Source organism: Sinohyriopsis cumingii, chromosome 17 (assembly GCF_028554795.1).
Source record: "Sinohyriopsis cumingii isolate HCF-2022 chromosome 17, ASM2855479v2, whole genome shotgun sequence".
NCBI lineage: Eukaryota > Metazoa > Mollusca > Bivalvia > Unionida > Unionidae > Sinohyriopsis > Sinohyriopsis cumingii.
Window position 1 is genome coordinate 89313413 of NC_142977.1, and position 19532 is coordinate 89332944.

The following is a 19532-nucleotide window of genomic DNA, read 5'->3' on the forward strand; positions in this document are numbered from 1 at the left end:
TTAAGCAGCCAATATTTTTTAATCATACATTGTGCGAAACCGATTCTAAATCTTTCATCTCACTAAGCTACAACAAATCGAATTTAGGTTCGGCCGATCTGTCCTTGAGGAGATAGTGTCAACGGATAAAGACATTCGTCATAAGGCGAACACATTAACAGCGATGCCTGTGTTTAGTATTACAAATTTTTCAGTGTGGCATTCGTGAACTGCGTGGGAACTTCTATATCACCGATGTTGAATATACCCAGGTGTTATCGATATTTTTGAGGTCTATCTTGATTGTCGCTTGCCGGGTACAGTGCCGACAAGATGGCCCACTCAAAACACAGGTTGTCGTTATTCTTCACGTTGATAACCGATTAGGGTGGGACCCATTTTGATGTCGCTATGTAACTTCTGCAAAACGGATGATACAGTGAGAGATGGACGTGGACCTGTCCGCATCTTTCGAGTGTTCATCCCAATCCCGCATTGTTATATTTCTCCAGCGTATGGAGAATCTTCTCGACGCTTCTGCCCATTTTGTCACAGTTGGCGCTGCTGTCTTTGCGGTTCAGGATCATGGGGGCGCCACTGTGAATACACTAAATAATAGTTTTGAATCCGTCCTTGTCACGACTGAGCGACACAACCGGATGAACGTTGAGGATAATGTCTGATTTTATCCCTGCGTGACCACAGTTTTGTAACACCATTACTATTCATAGAATAAGATTTGTCATCAGTTGTCGATCGTCTTTGCCTGGATAGAATAATGGCCATGTGATTTTCCAACTAACCACTACGTTTCTGAAATTTTAATTCAGGAAAATGTGATTATTGTGTGGGGTTTTTTGTACGAACGTATTCGGCCACTTTCGTAGCGATAGCAGAGGCGAGACGACTTTTTGTTCTTCCTCAGAATCAAAATGGTTTATTCGTATGAGTCTACTATTGCAGGGATGTCGGCTTTTCTTGTGACGCCGGTTATTCGGATATGGTGCTCGCGCCTCACAAATTGTCTTAGTTGTTATACCGATGTTTTGTTTTTGTTGCTGCTGCTGATGCCTCACTGGCAGTGACAGCTGGTGGTCGTGGTGGTGGTGGATGCGGATTCAGAGCAAAGACGGGTCTAGGTAATTCATGGATGTCTGCTTTTCTTATACGACTTGGTTTGATTATGCTGTGCTACTGTGCGATCTGTGGCAGTATGGGATGGGTATACTAGGGGAGAGCGAAGCGTCTCTCAAAATGGGAAATTCTGTCCATGATTTGTTTTATTTTGCCAATATAAGAAACTGTGATCGCTTCAATCCTCTTGATTATTTCATCTATTTATTTTGCTGCTGTGGTATCTGTTTGTGTTTGTGCTTGTGCAGCCAAAGGCGTTTGTGGTTTTGATTACTGTCTGCGCATACTTTAGTACTCCCGAACAGATCCACAAGGCTGGAATAATTGGTTGCGTAATTTGACTCCTATGCCACATTTCAGGCAAGGTCGTGCCCCCTAATATCTCATGTAATATTTGCATATGTGTTCTGCAGTACGCGTAATGGCATAGTCTGTGGCAGGGTTCGTATTTCCCACGGCAGGTCGCTTTGCATTCGTTGTGTCCCAATACCACTGGGTTTCGGCGTTCCAACGCCACGGATGTTCATATTTACATACGTGTGAGAGTTTATCTAATTGACAAAAACTCGGCCACATTTATCTGTTAGCAGCATTCTCACTCGTAGTCTCCATGGCGAGCATCTAAGCTGTAAATCAACCGTTGCCAAATAATTGACAACGCCTATATCAAATTAACCACAGCGAAAACCTTGTGTGGTGTTAAGTAAAATATTTTTCAGAAACGGGTCCGCCTCAACAAGTGACATTGACTCATCATCGAGTACAGTTGCAATATAAATTATGTCAGTAACTGCCGCATGTATCTAATAATGTTGAACCTCGCATCGGGAATTTCATCATATTTGTCCTTAAAAAGAGAGCGTCAAAAATTCAGTTAGATACTTCCGCTACCTTTTTTTTTTTGCTGCACGGTAATGTGCTCGACAAAATAAATTGAATTGGGATGTCATTCTTATGTTTATGGCCCCAGAGTATTTGTTTAATTAGCCTGCCCTAAAACATTTTCGTTACTGACATCATCAAAACGTCAGGTTTTCAAAATCAGTGGGGAAGTTAACATGTTTCTTTTGAGGGCATACACTTTCATGCACGATATTCTACAGTTTGTTTTGTTTGTTTTGTTTGCGTAAAACATCTGCCCAAGTTTGTATTCGTTCTGTTTCTAAGGTCACTGTCAAATTGACTTTGTATCAGTGTACACTGGGCTGTTTCAAATAATTTTTGTGACGCATTCAAACGATACGGCGATTTAAGTATCTTGTTGTATCTCTGACCTTCCAACCTTTGGCAGGATTACGTCATTGCTAGGGTCATCAATAAACTCATTTATAATGCTTTGGCAATTAGTTCCCTGCCTGTTGCTCAACATTCTCTATATTAACAACTCGGCTATGTTTTTCCTTTTTCACCAACATAAAATGAACAATACACATAAAGCACATTTGGGAAAAAATCAGTACACAGCAGGACAATATGGTAGATTTTATTCATTCATTGTAGTAGGTTGAGAAGTGTATATATATGTAAATTAATCGTTATTACAGATCTTTTGTTTTTCCCCAATTCCTGCAGACTAGCGCAGAGTAGTACGGAAGGGGTTGTTTGACCTCGTCACTACCCTAAATGGACACAGACATCCGTAGAAGACTCTAACCATGTGGGTGTTTACACCTCTACCAACCCCTCGGCCAAAAAGTAACCAAAACGTCTATGGACCGCGTGGGGGATAACTTGCTATGGGACCTGGAGACGAGGACGGTGTCCGGGACCCACAGGGTAGCGAATGAGCAAAACACCCATCTATGTACTACTCATAGCAATACTATGCATTCATTTTCAAGTAACCCTCGTATCTTCAACACAAAGATTATGGCGTACTTTCCATCATACATTCCCTTCCACCCCAGAATTTTAAAGTTCCTTAAGATTAAGGAATACAGTGTGTGTGTGTGTGTGTGGTTTGGATTTTTAACGTAGCTTTAACAATTTTTCAGTCATATCGTTACGATGTCTGCAGTGTGACAGTTTATAGTGATGTCTAGCACTGGGGCATCATGCCGCAGACATGTAGCTTGATGTCTCACCCAGTCACATTATTCCTGACACCAAGCCGACCAGTTCTAACACTAACATCTTAATGCTGAGCGCCACGCGAGGCAGCTGTTAGTACCATATTTGTAAGTCTTTGGTAAGACTCGGCCGGGGATCGAACCCACGACCTTCCGCATCCGAGGCAGACGCTCTAACCACTAGGCCACCGGAGCGGTCTTAAGGATTACTACTTTGTATACTTGCACATCATTATTATAGTGTGTGTGTGTTCCAACACTGAGGTCCTATATAGAGTGTGTGTTCCAATACTGAGGTCTTATTAAGAGTGTATTCCAATATGAGATCCTATCTAGAGTATGTGTTCCAGTACTGAAGTCCTATCTGTACTATGTGTTCCAATACTGAGGTCCTATCAAGAGTGTATGTTCCAATACTGAGGCCGTATCTAGAGTATGTTCCAATAATGAGGTCCTATCTAGAGTGTGTGTTCCAATACTGAGGTGCTATTAAGAGTGTGTTCCAATACTGAGATCCTATCTAGAGTGTGTGCTCCAATACTGAGGTCATATCTAGAGTGTGTGCTCCAATACTGAGGTCATATCTAGAGTGTTTTCCAATACTGAGGTCCTATCAAGAGTGTGTGTTCCAATCCTGAGGTCCTATCAATAATGTGTTCCAATACTGAGGTCCTATCTAGAGTGTGTGTTCCAATACTGAGGTCCTATCTAGAGGATGTGTTCCACATTGGGGTCCTATCTTCAAGATGAAGGTCATTGCTTAATATTTTCCATTTTCCATCAGACTTTCCCATTCACACTAGAACTTTAAAGTTGTTTCAGATTAAAAGTTAAAAATTAGTAGTTTTATACTTCATTGCGAGGTCTGTTCCATATTGGGTTTCTGTCTTGAAGGTGTGTTCAACCTTGAGATCCTGTCTTCTAGGTCAGTGTCATTGCTTAATATTTTACATTTTCCATCACATTCTCTTCCACCCTAGAACTTTAAAGTTGTTTGTGATTAAGGGATGAAAATTGGTATACTTTATACATCATTGCTAGAAGGCGTGTCGCGTACCCCATTTGGGATCCTGTCTCCAAGATCAATGTCACTGCTCAATATCTTACATTTCCATGATACTTTCCCATCTACTTTATAACGTTAGAGCCTTCCGAGGTTAAGGGATGACGAGCTTCTTCTTCTTATTATTATTATTGTTATTATTATTATTATTATTACAGGGAGCCGTTGTGGCGTTGATATTTTGCTTCTTCAATGGCGAGGTAAGCAATATATTTTAACCTATTATACATCAGAATGTTCTTGAAAATATATGTTAAAAAATGTTAACATCCAATTTGATATAGGGTACTTGTTCAAATACATGCATTTGAGATAGTATATTACTTGAACAGATTTAAATAGGTATGGTAAAAATTAAGTCTTCTCAATGAGGGGATTTTCATTATTTTTAATTATGAGTTGTTCATGTCACAAAAAGTATATATCGGCCAATGTAACGGTACGAGTCAGTGCTCTAAAAATAAGTAGCAGAAAAGAGTGAAAGACAACAAGCTTTGTAAAATTTAAAATGAGAAATAACAACAAATGAAAATGAGAATAAACAACTTACGGTATTGCGACTTAAATCCAAGAAAAATCCAAGAATTACAGACACAAGTCCTGGTAATTTAAAGTCCTGAATAAACTTCAGAAAAAGTCAGAAAATATCTCAAACCTGAAGTCGATGACTTGGTTATGGTAGCTATTGAAGTGTTGATGTATCAACAGTCTTGTTTTGAATCACAGAAATATAATTCCAGGTTTGCGTTCAGTATAAATTCCAGTGAATGTTTTTATCCAAGAATTTTATCAGAGCACGTTTGTATTTCCTGAGAAAATAATCACTTGAATTCAGTAATTTGAAGAAAAAAATGCAATTCCAGCCCCAAACTCCTGGTCACAACATATAATATCACTTAGAGGTGCTAAATGTTAAAGCACGAATGGTAAATTCCTTACAGTTATATATAGTTCTCTACTTGACCTGCGGTCACAGTTAGCATTTTATAAAAAATAAACCATTACCTAATGGAAAATAAGCTTCTAGAATGACTAACAAACCTTGTTTACTTACAACAGAATAACATGTAAAATTCACTTAGGAAATTCCAAAAACCCAACCCAAATAAACAAATTTACTCTTTCTTGCTTACAGGAATAATAATCCTGATATTAAGCTCATACATATTGAGAATAATTTAGCTATGTATTTGTTGTTCAAAATGAAATTTATGAAATTAAAAAGTCAATCAGGTCAAGCAGAAATGAACTCAATTTTAGACGAGGTCACACACAAAGTTTCATTACGATATAGTACGTAATGAAATAAAATTATTTTGAAATTAACAAACAAATAATTTAATTAAATATACATGACAGTAAATTAAACACTAAAGCACTTAAAAATGCACACACAAATACACTGTCACAGGTATGCATTAGGAACTGTGTAATTTATTTTTTCTACAGGTAGTCATATTAAACTCATTTCCTCATCGAATTTAAATAAACGATACAGTGTCTTATAAACGCCGTGTATACTGTTTCTTTGACAGTTTACGTCTCTCTCTCTCTCTCTCTCTCTCTCTCCCTTTTGACCGCTCCGGTGGCCTAGTGGTTAGAGCGTCCGCCTTGGATGCGAGAAGTCGTGGGTTCGATCCCCGGCCGAGTCATACCACAGACTTACAAAAATGGTACTAATAGCTGCCTCGCTTGGCGCTCAGCATTAAGATGTTAGTGTTAGGACTGGTCGGCCTGGTGTCAGGATAATGTGACTGGGTGGGACATCATGTTACATGTCTGCGACATGATGCCCCAGTACTAGGCATCACTATAAACTGCCACACTGCAGACATCGTAACGATATGACTGAAAAATTGTTAAAGTTACGTTAAAAAATCATATCTCTCTCTCTCTCTCTCTCTCTCTCTCTCTCTCTCCAATATGCACCCCTTGATACTGTGAAGATATAAGCTGTAAATAATATCACCAACCTAATTAAGCAGTGGGGAGATTATATCAAGAAGTGTAGAATGATCTCCGATTAACATATGAAAGAGGTGCTGTAACAAAAATTAACCTTTTTCAGGTTCATACACATTTAAAGTGTATTTTGAAAAGAAAATGGAGGACACGATCTGTGAGGTCAGATCTGAGCCGAAAAGGAAGCAATATGTCTACACAGTGCACGACAATCGGGCGGAGAATCGCGATATCAAACGATCCGACTTCGCCATTTCTTCCGTTGTCTCCAAGCGGAAATAGGTTTGAGGAATTATGTACTACACCCCTGACAAATGGCCATACGAAAAAATCAAATTCAAATTCAATGGCTTACTGTGATGCAGATCTTTGATTCTTTTCATAACACATCAACCCGAGAAACCTGCCTTAAACTTCGTTCTTTCACTCGTGTTGGGATTCACGTGCCATATACTAATTTATTTGTGGAATGTTCATTCATGAGGTGTTTAGATTATGTGTTTAAATGAGAAATTCTTCAAACACAAGAACCAATATGATCCATGAATTCTATATTTGAATGTGAATTATTCATATGACTTGAGTGCCAAGAACCTATGACATACATACATACATACATACATACATACATACATACATACATACGTACGTACGTACCTACGTACATACATACATACATACAGACAGACAGACATGCATGCATGCATGCATGCAGACAGACAGACAGAGAGTACTGAATACTACGCTGTACATGAAATCCGGAGAGAGAAAAATGGCACACTAGAGGTTAATATATTACCAAATGTTTTGTTATGATCACTTTATCCTTGTGAAAATTGCTATCATAAATATTAGATTTCTAAGAAAGACAGAGTCGGTGTTTTAATTCGGATAAAATAGGATCCAAGGCCAAGTCAAGGTTGACAATAATTTGTGAGGGGCAAGGTGCAACAGCATCTACTGTACTGTCATCCTTTCAGAAACGTAATAGATGTTGAATTATATTGAAGCAAGTGCTTAAGTTTTGTTTATATGCATACGAATTTAATCTTACGCAGGTCTTTTTGATGCATTTAACATTTTTTAAATGTTAACCCTTGCTACAAGTCCACCAGTCTATCTCATGGTAAAAGCCTGTATCAAAGAAAACGTGAGACGGACCTGTCAGTTTAAACATGAGACGAATTAAGAATGCAGAGGACGCACGTGGTTGTCCAATGAAAACGGGCATATATCTTTTAACAAATCAGTTTAAAAACTATATGAGTGAGTTTCAACCCGTTTATCACTTCGTTTTCGACATATCTGACGAAAATAAGCCATGTCTGAGGTCGCTATTTGTGGTGAACAAAAAGCCACTAATGCATATTTCACGAGATATAGCAGCGTCGATTCTTTACATTAGAAACGTTAAGCTATACTCAGGTTATTAGGTTTTTAAATTTAGTGTACGAAAAGAAATATGATCCTTTTAGCTGATTAGCTACTGAAGCTTTTGCATTCATCACCCCTTTCGTGTATAACCTAATATACTATTCTCACGGGTTTCGCCTTGCTCAGTGCACGAAAGATTGGTCGCCATGTTGGCTTTTACATTTAAATGCAGTGTAGCCATTTGCTGGATATATTGGTGTTAATCCAGCCTGATTTACAACTTGATTTGCAATGGATTTTATATATGCACTAGGATGTCAGATCATGACCCCCTAATAAATGACGTACGTCTGTGGAGAACTATTTGAATATTTACGGCATGTCAACTGTAGCCATGGCCAACACTGGGAAAATCTGAAGCCAGTCATTTTTCCTTGTTTATACGTTACACAAATACATCCTCAGTTTCTGAGGTCTACAAGGGAAAAGTAATGAAAACTTGTGCTGTTTTTGAATTATTAAAATAAAGGCTAAAAAAACCTTGTGTCAAACCCCTTGTCGTTGTATTATTTCTAGTAATCTAAAATGTGTTTTAGACTTACAGACACTGGTTTTTGTTTGCTTGGGAGATTATGAAAGTACTATCTTTCCTAAATACGAAAGAATGCACGGGAATGTTACTTGGCCAGAAACTTCATAAATTTTTAGAAACACTATACTTGATCTAGGACTGGAAACACATTTAATATTCATATTTCCAGCCAGGACTGAGGGCTTGACTAATTCCCCAAATATGCTCATAATAGTTAAAATTTCTAATGCATGCAATAAAAAACCTTTTCTACATTTGCTCCAAATTCTTAAATTTTATACATTCGTTGTTTTAACTGACGGAAAATAAACTTTAAGCAAAAAATGAAGATATATTATTCATATTTAGTCCAGATTGTTCCATATGATGTGCCAACTTAGTTCGCATTTAGGGGTGGCTGTCTTTTGAGCTGTGATATTTTGTTTTCTTTTTCACTCGAAATAATATTTTTAAGTAACCGAATGGGTAGAATATGCTGGTTTTTTTGTGTTTGCTTTAAATTAGAGCAAGATATTTTTCAGCTATCGACATACGAAATTGTTCCCCCAGAACATTAAATTGTTGGAAACTACTATATGCGGTATACCGCTGTAAATTCAAAAATATCACGGCATTAATTGCATTCTCACACAAAGTTCAAGATTTTTTCATTATAAAAATTAACTTCATTTTTAAAAAAAAACAACGTTTGTCTCACAAGGTGGAAGTCGATACGATACACTCAACATGAAATTGTTCCGCTGTTACTAGACACTGATATAGTATTTACACTTAGGTAAAGATTCACCATTCTGGAGGTACGCAAACAGACCGTATAAATAGGTTTATTTTAATTAGAGAAGACGGTCTCAGGCTAGTGGTGAGGATGGATACAAATACAATTTTTGGTGAAAAATCGACGACTGGCAGTTTTGGACACAGACCATAAAATTGGTTACCGGCTCTGGTTTTAGCACAATAAAATTTCCTACAAAAATGACGTGAACGCGTTTGATGAGCATTTCTCGAGTGATAACGGAGTGGCTGTGCTTTATGATGAGATCTTTGTCGTAGATGATGTTGAGAGTATCATCGTACAACTCTTTTTGTAATGATGAAGACTTCCTCGTTGGACATTTTTGATATTAGAGAATTCGCAGTAAATAAACATAAGATTCGAGAGTGTGTACACTACAAAAACAGCTTGATGATTTTATTGCACGTTACAGAGTCAAAAATTTCTCCGGAGTGGTACAATTTAATGGAGACAACCATTGGTAAATCTGAACTAGCCACGGTGATGGGGTGTTATCCTTTTGGCGATGTGGATTCGATCGTGTCTAAAAAAAATATCCTCGCCTGGCGGTAAAATCATCTCGATGACGTTACGGTGTTTGTAGGGATCTATGTTCGAGCCTGATTTACGTTGCTACACGATACATTTACTGGACGTTAAGATCGTAGGTAATGATATTTGCGTCGATGACGTGCTCCCTGGGTTTCGTTATTCTCCTGATGGTTACATCGTGACAGACAATAATATTTTACTACTTGAGTTTAAGCTTCCGTTTGTGAGACACGTAGGTGATTTAACTGGAGTATTATTACCCGCAGGTGTTATTGGGTTTAATGGTATCCCTTTTGGCTTCTCATTGGTTGTTGCTCAATGCGGTTTTTCTCAAATGCTCATATCACCATCTGGATGTTATGCCGCATTACGATAACACATTTCACTGTCAAAATTTTGGTTTGATACTGCTTTTTTGGGGATGGAGACGCTGGCGTCCCTAGAGACGACCGCGTTGATTACGGCGATGCTAACGAGAAGTCACTGTTATAATTACTTCAGCAGGGTGTGGAAACAGACGTGCTTTTAAACGCCGATAAAATCGATGTGATTTACACGAATAAAAACATCGTGGCCTATGTGCCGTTTAAAGTGATAGCGTTACAGAAACATTACGTACATCGCCGTGAACATTATCGTAGTGTGATCGACAAGGCCGTGTCGCGTGTTAACAAAAAAATACGCTTCCTTAAACAAACCATAGTATTCTAATTATGACTGTGTTTACCAATTACGAGGCTAACAAAGAAGGAGACGTACGTCATGTGAAGACAAAATAAACATTACCGCTTCTGGGACCGACATCAGAGGAATGATGCACCGGCATTATTTTGATTTTGAGTGCAACAGGTACCATTTGAAGTGGCTTCATGGTTGATCATCTCAACGGTAATGCACTCGATAACCCCCTAGTAAATTTGGAGATCGTAACTCAGCGTGAAAATGTTCGTCGCGGACGTTGTGGTGCTATTAATTTTGGCCCTGCCTATCCTGTGATCCATAAATATCGAAACTGGTGATAAAACCGAATACATTTCCATCACTCAATTACCAAAACGCTTGGAATTATTCCATCTGCATACAATTTGTGGCTGGTGGAACACAGCGGGCCACCTTTTCCCGGTGTTTAAATGTACGTTTATCTTTTTGCTAGGTCTACAAACTTTGTCGTACGCTTTTTCAAACCATTTCTAGGATATTGATGTCAGATCGATGATGATGTCGTCTATCGTTCTCACTTCTTGAATTAAAGGTCGCATGTCGAATTTAGCTCCGCGTAGGTACGACCTTAATTTGCTGATGACTTTCTGATAGGCTAAAAACACTTGACTGCATTATTTTTGGGGGGCCTCCAGTTTGGGCTCCATTCGTATGACCATCGTTTGTAAAGTTAACCCAGCGCCGAATAAAACGAGCATGAACGAATTGGCCGTAGCTCCCGAGGACATGATCCCGTCCACCGTCATTACGAAAGATGCAGCTGCTACTATTCTCAAAATAATGCCGATATGCGTGTCTGTACACGTAGACTTTCGTAATACGATTCTAATTCGTTTTGGTCTTTCTCCGACAAATTTTGGTCGATGTGATTGACATCTATCATTGACATCCTATACTTGTTAATCTCCCAAACATCGACTCCAAGTCTGTTACATGTTCACTCACCTATTTCATGTACTTTTTCACGCTCAACCTATGATTACTGACGTATTCGCTTGTACCTGGTTTGGTGATATTTGTCTCAATACAATCCATATCCATGATTATTTTGGTGAGCTGGCTGAGAGCTTGATGAGATCCTTCAGCGCCTCCAGAGTGGCTTGAAGCTTTTCTTTCATCAATGGTGTTTATCACGAAGTTATCCGTATCGAGTTTACGGTGTACCTATAAAGGCAATAAAAGGCCAGAGCGATTTTTTCCACGCTGAGATTGAACTTCTCGTAATCTACCAAACCATGTTCAATTGCTGCATAGAATTCAATATCATTAGGTCAAGTCTTAGTCATGAATTTGACACGTCGAATTTTCTACTTGCGATCATTTTCTCTTATCTCAGGTTCCGCTATCAGATAATGAGTACAATTTTTTTAGGTATCTTAGTTATGTCTGCGAGTATGAGGCGAACTTTGAGTTCACTTTTTGTCATGGTTATGCTGTCCAGTAACGATACGTTGCCGCTACCATGTCTGGATCTATTTTTGCTTAGTACTTGTACACATGGAGATAAAGTAGCGCTTCGAAAGATTCGTTTGGCTCGAAAACTCCATTTGCTGCAGATGGTTCTGGAACCACTGCCTCCTCGTCTAGAGAGTTACCGATCACCGTTATCACCGCCATGATGATATCTACGTCTTAGTATTCTAACCAAGCATGCTGAAAGAATTCTTTTGTCCACGACATCGCGATGATTTGTGATTCCTCAAAATCTTATTTGCGTCACGACTTTATCCATGCAGTGGCAATCATTTTATGAGCGTCGTCGTCTTCCTTTCGCTCAAATTATATCTGTTTGATTCAGCCGGTTTTTACGATGGTGTCGGCGAGACTCGAATATGGCTCATGAAAGATGGTATCTTTGGCTAATCGCGTCGATTCTCTGTCGTTACAAAATTTAAACAAGCAAAATATTTATCGATGGCGTGTCTCACTTGTTGCTGCTGTTTGTGTCCCACAGAAGCATGGAATAACGCCGTACCACTATTCTGAAATTATGCATACGTCATTTCTACCGATACTATCTTAAACTGAGCTTGCACGTGGTTAATCTTTGCATAATTTCAAGCTGCTTGCTTGAGCACGTGCATGACGTTTCCAGCGTACAAGGCGTCCTGCCGGTAGGTATCGTCAATCATCAACTTGTAAAGCTCGATAACCACTCGGACGATTTCAGCCATAGCTAAAACTACGGTATATTAATTTGTCTAATGCAAAAATCTGAAAATAACTGAAACCAGGATTATAAGGCTCTGTCGTGAGTGAATTTAAACGTGGAATATTTGGTGTATGTGCTGTAGATAACGTAAAATTCGTCCAATGGGAGCAGTACTGTTGTAAAGCACGTCGGCCGCATCGTCTGTCTTGTGTCCCTGCGTTACGTCTTCGCGCCTGAAATTCTCATTTGGCGGCCGCTGACATTAATTGCACTTGAAGCCAAATCGTGGACGTAATTCCGGCCGTTGCCCACTCATTTCCAGCATGAGACACCACGAAGTGATGTGAAAAGAAGGAAACAAAAGCTTGGTAAGAGCTGCAAATTCTGACGAGGCCGATACGGAAACACCACATTGGTTTCCTAAGTTTGCAGGGAGCTACGTAATGTGCCTCGTTGTTTCTAACGTGGCATGTATTCACGTACGATTGTGTGGCCACCTCGTTGTCAGAAGTAAGCGGGTAATCGGAGATCGTGAGTTTTGCTGCTGAAGCCATGGTAGTGTGCTTCTGGTGATAGAGAATTTAGTACGTCCAAACGAGTTCAACTCCGATATCTCCAGGGTGTTAACTATGATAGGGCACGTGGTGGGTAAACCATTGAGCGTCTGACTGTTCATCGATGCTGGCCTGGATAACATGATTTTCAAGTCGTCTACCGTCATCAGTTTGTAGTAAGTGGTATAGTTGGTTCTGTAACCTTCCGAATTTAATGTTGGGATGGCTATTTTCACTGGCATCTCTGTCAATCCATACGGAACGGCCGGAGGTACCAAGATTATAGACTATACTCGCTCTCATGTTCAGACTGGAGTACACTCCCAGATGTCTTGCGTTTTGTGATGTGGTTCCAGAAGCTGGAGAGGTCATGACTAGATTGCTCGTGACCTGACACGCCACTGATACATTTCCAGTCATGGTAACATTTTCAGTCACAGTTTCACCCATTTTATATTTGCTCGGTAATTTGATTTAGAATGATTGACACAGTTCCAGAATATTCGTCGGCTGAATGACGCGATTTATATGTCGTATATATCCTAAATTTCTCAGTGCTCAACACTAAGAGCCTGTACATGCCGGTGACCTCGGTGGTGTGCTTGATTGTGTTATCGCATTTAAACCATGCTGCTGATCCAGACTCCACCACGTATACAGAGTTGATAATGGTGGCTGTATGAATTACATCCACTTTAATCTTTCCAACGCGCTCTAGGACGTCGGGGATTCTGCTAGTTATCTGCGAGCCTTTTGTTCATCACTATGATTGACGTTTGAATTTTTCTTCGAAGATTTATAAATGTTATTACGTGAAATTCATCCTCAGACCTCAGCGTGGTTAATTTATTGTCAATTGTGGTGTCATTTGTCGTCAACGTATTTCTTCGTTACGACATCATTGTCAGACGCTAGTTCTCTCAGAATAACAATTAGATTTCCGTTCATGTTGAGTTGACCAGTAATTGTATCGCTGGCTTTAGCAACGCGTTTATTGATCTCGTTTCTGATAGTTCGGATTGATACGCTTGAGTCTCTGATTTTTCCATTATCAGTAAATACCACGATAGTATCGTCAGTCCCATCTAAAACTCGCTTGATACTATTGATCCACTTGATATTGCTCGTCTTTAACGTTCAATTTTGATCCTAAGAAAACTTCGTCTTTGTCAACTCTGGTCAGACTAATAAGATCAGCAAACTCATCTCGTGTTCCATAAGCTGACAAATCAACGGGACCGGGTTTTCATTTGACTCTGGTGGCATGAGATCTTCCATAAATGTTTACCATTATAAATTATTAACCTGTTTACAACAACTGCTAGTGTATTCGTGTATTCGTGTACGACTTTATGCGGTGGTGCTGATGACCTTGATATAGCGCTAAGTACCTCTGGACCTCATAATGGTGGATCTGTCATTGTCAGTTTTGGTAATGTTTAATACAAGATCGTGACGGCAGCGGAATTATTAGTACTGGATTTGCTAACAACGGATTTACCAGTAAATCTGGTGATGTATTTTAAAATTTCTTTTGGTGGCGCTAATCCATATGAATCAAAATAAAAAACACTATGTGGGTCAATAGCATATGCAACCGAGCGTGTACCTTAACCAGAACTACCATCGAGACTTATGATACCAACTTCAGCGCTATTTGAGTGTTCTGGTAACAGATCACGCATGAAAAACTCATCTAAGTGTTTGATGCTTAATGGCCGAGTAGCATCAAGCAAATCAAACATCGACATGGAAAGCTTGCCTCCTGAGAGTTTTAGTGAACCGTTTATAGTAGTCACAGACCCTGCGAAGGGATCTTTCCTGGCACTCGTAAGCCCCGTCCCTTTTGTTTTTTTATTTTTTGTTGAGGTTTTGGGGCTGGTTGCTATAACCGGCAGCGGTTCTAACGGTATCAGGCGCAGCTGCTTTTTCAACAGCTGGAGTTGCAGGGGCAATCAATGCTGGTATTGTTGCAAGAAAAGGAAACATAACCACCCGTTTTTATTGTATCGTCGATCGCACTCACGGAGAGGTCAATTTTAATACTAGTCTTTGATTTTTTGGCGTCATTAAAGTGTTTCATCTGACGTTCAATCAGCGCCAACTTATGTGGGCCCTACAACTCGGTTAATTTCACAAATATTGTTGTTCTACAATTCTTTTCTTACGCCGATTGCAGCTTTTCAGTCTGACCAGGTGTCAGGGTAACATTGACGTGTTGATATCACATTTTATACAATATAATGAATGATTCAGTTACATGTTTTATACAGATGTATCAACAACCCTTGTTCATCCACCACCGCCTTCGAGATGCATCGTTTTCTCTGATACTATTACAGCGATTTCTATGTGAGCACCAGGAGCAGCTGGTGGTCGCGCTACACCAGCTGTGTATGTCAACGACTGATTGTCTAAACAAATCCAAGTATTCCAGTGAGAAATAATAGATCGAATATAGCGTTGTGAAAATCTCGCTGAGATATCTGAAAACCAAGATCAACATTTTGATCACTCCTACAAATTTCATCAAGCGATAAATCGCACTTGCGGCATGGTTGTTCCCAAAATCCAATAACACTTCTTCGGATGTTTTTTTATAATGCCCGTTTAGTCTTAGAGAAACTTCACTAACCCCGAGCGTATCGAACACCATTGTGTTTCCCTCCAGTGACTGAAACGCAATGAATATATGTCTTGGTGCTCAAACTCCCTGATGTGATTCTATCTGCCTTGTGAATAAACCAGCAACATTACCTTACTGTCTGTGGTCATCGTCAACCATGACAACGTTGACTTGCCACCGCTATCTGTAAAAGCTGATGTACTTCAGTCAGCAATGGCGTCATTGTTGGCATCCAGAACGAAAGCTTCGTCAGTCCCACTTTACCAGCATCAACCTCAGAGGTACGCTAGATTGCATCGCTGTCGGTGGTTCTTCCAACAAGTACCACTGTGTATTTAGTACCGAAAATAACGTTTCTGACATTTCAGCAAAATCCAAAGATATGTGGTAGTGGAATTACACATGCAATTTTTCATCGCCGTATAACATCAATCGACGTGCTGAGAACCCCTAGTTAAAAATTGTATTTGTTGATGTGAGCGCATCTCCAGCAGAGTGCAATATTATGCTACGGCTCTCTGGTTGATGAGTGGTATCTTTGGCGAACACCATTGACAGACCAACGGACCGCGAAAAATCATCGGAATATCTTTCGAGACCCAGTATCATATTAGCAATGTCAACATTTTTGAGACATATTTCATCATTCCTTCCATCAATCATGTAAGTGGCATTGCTAAACAACTCTATAACACCATTATTAACAACACCAACTCGATCTCCAGATCCATACGGTCTATCATCAGCCTTCAACCTTCTGCAGTTGACCTTTGGTAATCGTGAATGCATCATCCTAACCATTACGGGTCCACGTCATCATTGTGTACAATTATGTTATTTTGTTAAAATCGGTCTATTAGATCAATCGATGTAGTGATCATCAATAATTTCATCGAGAAGTCCTCGATAAATGCTACTCTCCATGATACCAGCAGTGAATAAATGCTGACAAATGGCAGCTGCTTCATTGACGATTTAGGGGAGAATTTTGTCTGCTCGTCTTCCACCAATCGGAATTTCTAGTCGATCAACATCAGAGAGGACCTTAATGGGGCAACGTTTATCGTGATTACATTACACATTGTTTTTATGGCCATAACAGGTTAGTCCCTCTCCGATTTTTTCTTCAGGTTGCGTTTCATGATGCAAGTCTGGTTGTGATACCTGAACATGCTTCTGGAGCGCCCTTGACGCAGCTTCTTCTTCCTTCCTTATTTCAGATCTAGTTTTAATGCCTGATCTCCTTTCATCCGCTGATTTATAAAGTTTACTCTTCATTTCTTCCTGTTTTGTTCCTTTTACTGTCATGCTCTTGCATCATATTCCTCAACTGCTTTATTAGAAATGATTTCAAAATTTTCAATATCTTCCTTAGATCTCATTTGCTGAATATTACCAGCCACGCGATATGCATCTTTGACCCAGTCGACAGATTGTAGTCTGTAAACATATTTGGGTTTTACATATTGTTCTCTACGACCGTATCCAAACGCGGCGATATCAAGTATTTAGTCTTTATCCCTGATAGCTGCGATACCTTTCTCAGTGACTTTATCTATTATGTTAGTTCTAACTTTTGGTGGTGGCGATGATTGAACTTTGGGGTGTGGTTGAAGAGGTTGTTGTGGTGGTGGTTCAGCAATATCAGCAGGTAATGTTTCAAGAGTTTTTTGTGTTGACAACAATTTTTTGGGTTGGTTCAACAATTGGTTTAAATAACTGTTCTGTAACGTCTGTAAATTCCACTTAAGATCCATGACGCTATTGTAGTTGTTGTTTGAAAAAATCACGGACGGGGATATATTTTTGAATTCGCTCTAGTCGTTGTCGAGCTAGTTTAGCTGTACGCAATTTCAAAGTTAGCGCAGAATCACTCATTGAGATAACAACGACTTAATTGCACACCCACTTTTGCGTCAAAGTTCCGCATACAGATTATATACTAAAATGACTACATACCGTCAAACTTCAGTAAACATGACGTCACGGGCATATGTATTATTTTTTCTGTGGATACTCATTACAGATTACTATCTTGAGCAGCGTGTGGTGGGATTGTGAACAGACCAAAATATTCAGTGAAAATAAGACTTACAACAAAGATGTAAATACATGGTGGAGGGAGATGGTGCTGAAGTGAGGGAGGCTGAACAAGCCAAACATTCGAGACCTTATTTCGTGACAAAAAGGATTATAACAAGAGTCGGGGGCAGCCACTTCGTTATAGGGTTCGTAAAAGTAACGCTCCAGGAAGGTGCTTGCGAAAAAGTCATAAAACAAATTGGGGTTGAATCGACGTTTTTAACCAAACCTTTTCACTGGGTTAGTGCAGATAAGTTGCTGAGTCAAAGATTTTATCAAGACCAATGCGATATCATGATTTTTGGATCGTGTAATAAATTATTGCAATAAATCATATGGAGTTATCTTAGCATTAGCACACCAAGTCTAATTAAAATATAGCAGCTTATTTATATGGATGCCATTAATGACAACCAAACTATTGCATTTATCTCTAATCACTTAAGGATCTGAAAGTATCATTGCGTGACGTAAGTGACATCCGTGTTTTTATGTCTACATCGTGTGAATATTCAAGCTGGATTTGTTTGTTTGTCGAACATAACATCATCGTATACCACTAAATTATTAATACTACAGTCAAGATCATCGACTGATGGCGCATCATCGATGTCAGTGATAAATTCAATAACGTTATTATCATCATTGCCTTTATATCGTCATCCTTTTCCAGCGACTTTGCATTTTCATTCAATTTCTTAAGAACATTATAGCATCGTTGGTCATCCACAAATAGTGCCGCTAAATAAAGTTTGTCCCACTCGAGCCATCTCATTATCAGGTTAAATAACAATTGAATTTTACCTGACCCAGTTGGTTCAATGATAATGGAGTGAACAGAATTTGGGAAAGCCGCATGACGTTTGACTGGCTGCTATTCTCATTTTGCTGAGAAGTCAGTCGCATTCATGTTCTACAAATATAATAAGTATAGTTTATATTGTGTTTGATGAAAAATAGTCACAGAAATAAGTTGATTGAAAAAATAACGACAAAATATTCATCGACGGGCGTTTACAGGTACGTGCGTTAAATGCGGTAGAAAAATACAAATTTGTAGCGTCTCGCGACAACAAGCCGTGTCGATATCGCCACGGCACTCGATACATTACCAGGAACTCAATGGGCTAAGTATCCTAGTGGGAATAATCTTCCAGGATATAATTATTGTGGCCCTGGAACTAGACTTGATATTAGACTCGACAAAAGAAATCAACCCAAACCAGGAGAATATCCAGTAAATGCAATTGATCAAGCGCGTCATATTCATGATATTGCGTATAAACATCAAGATCTACAACAACGACATATCACTGACGTCAGGTTGATTTAAACGTTGAAGTCTATAAAAACTAAATCTCTAAGAGAATTGCTTGCCAATTGGCGGATAAAATCGGCGATTAGTGGTAAAATTATGGTGGCGGCGAGCAATTAATTGTCCAATAATTGTAATGATGGAGTAGATCTATTATAGTCCAAGATGATACCGGAAAGGCACAGAGGCGGTTAGTAAACTCGCTGACTGAGCAGGTGTCGCGCGTAAGGTACAACAGATTGGCTGTCCAGACAAGCAATATGGCAGATTTATCAACCACAACCCAAAACAATTCAATATTGACAGTGACGCACGTACAAATAATCGTCGACGGTCGTCGACGGTGCGAGTAGATACAAAGAAGAGAAAACATTATCAACTAAAGCAGCACCTGAAATTTCAGCCGCTTTTAAATGAATGTATCTACATGAACCTGTACGATGGGCACTATTACTGCAGGTAGATCCTGCCAAATAATTTCATGGTGCAGTAACATCGCTGATGCAACAACATAATATTAAAATCAGACGTGGACACACCACAATTAGTCTCAGTCGCGCAATCATTGAGAGATTTAATCGAA

At 39.3% G+C, this 19532-nt stretch overlaps 1 protein-coding gene across 2 annotated transcripts in view; it reads left to right on the top strand.

The window, feature by feature from the left end:
• LOC149779389 (calcitonin gene-related peptide type 1 receptor-like) overlaps positions 1-8133 on the top strand; it is a 224102-nt gene extending 215969 nt beyond the window's left edge. For both annotated transcript variants that reach the window (XM_089940037.1, XM_089940039.1), the window contains exons 11-12: positions 4404-4445; positions 6314-8133. In XM_089940037.1, the coding sequence (XP_089796163.1) occupies positions 4404-4445; positions 6314-6580 (309 nt within the window). In that variant the 3' untranslated portion in view covers positions 6581-8133. The remainder of the gene's footprint in view (positions 1-4403; positions 4446-6313) is intronic.
• Positions 8134-19532: the final 11399 nt, after the last annotated feature.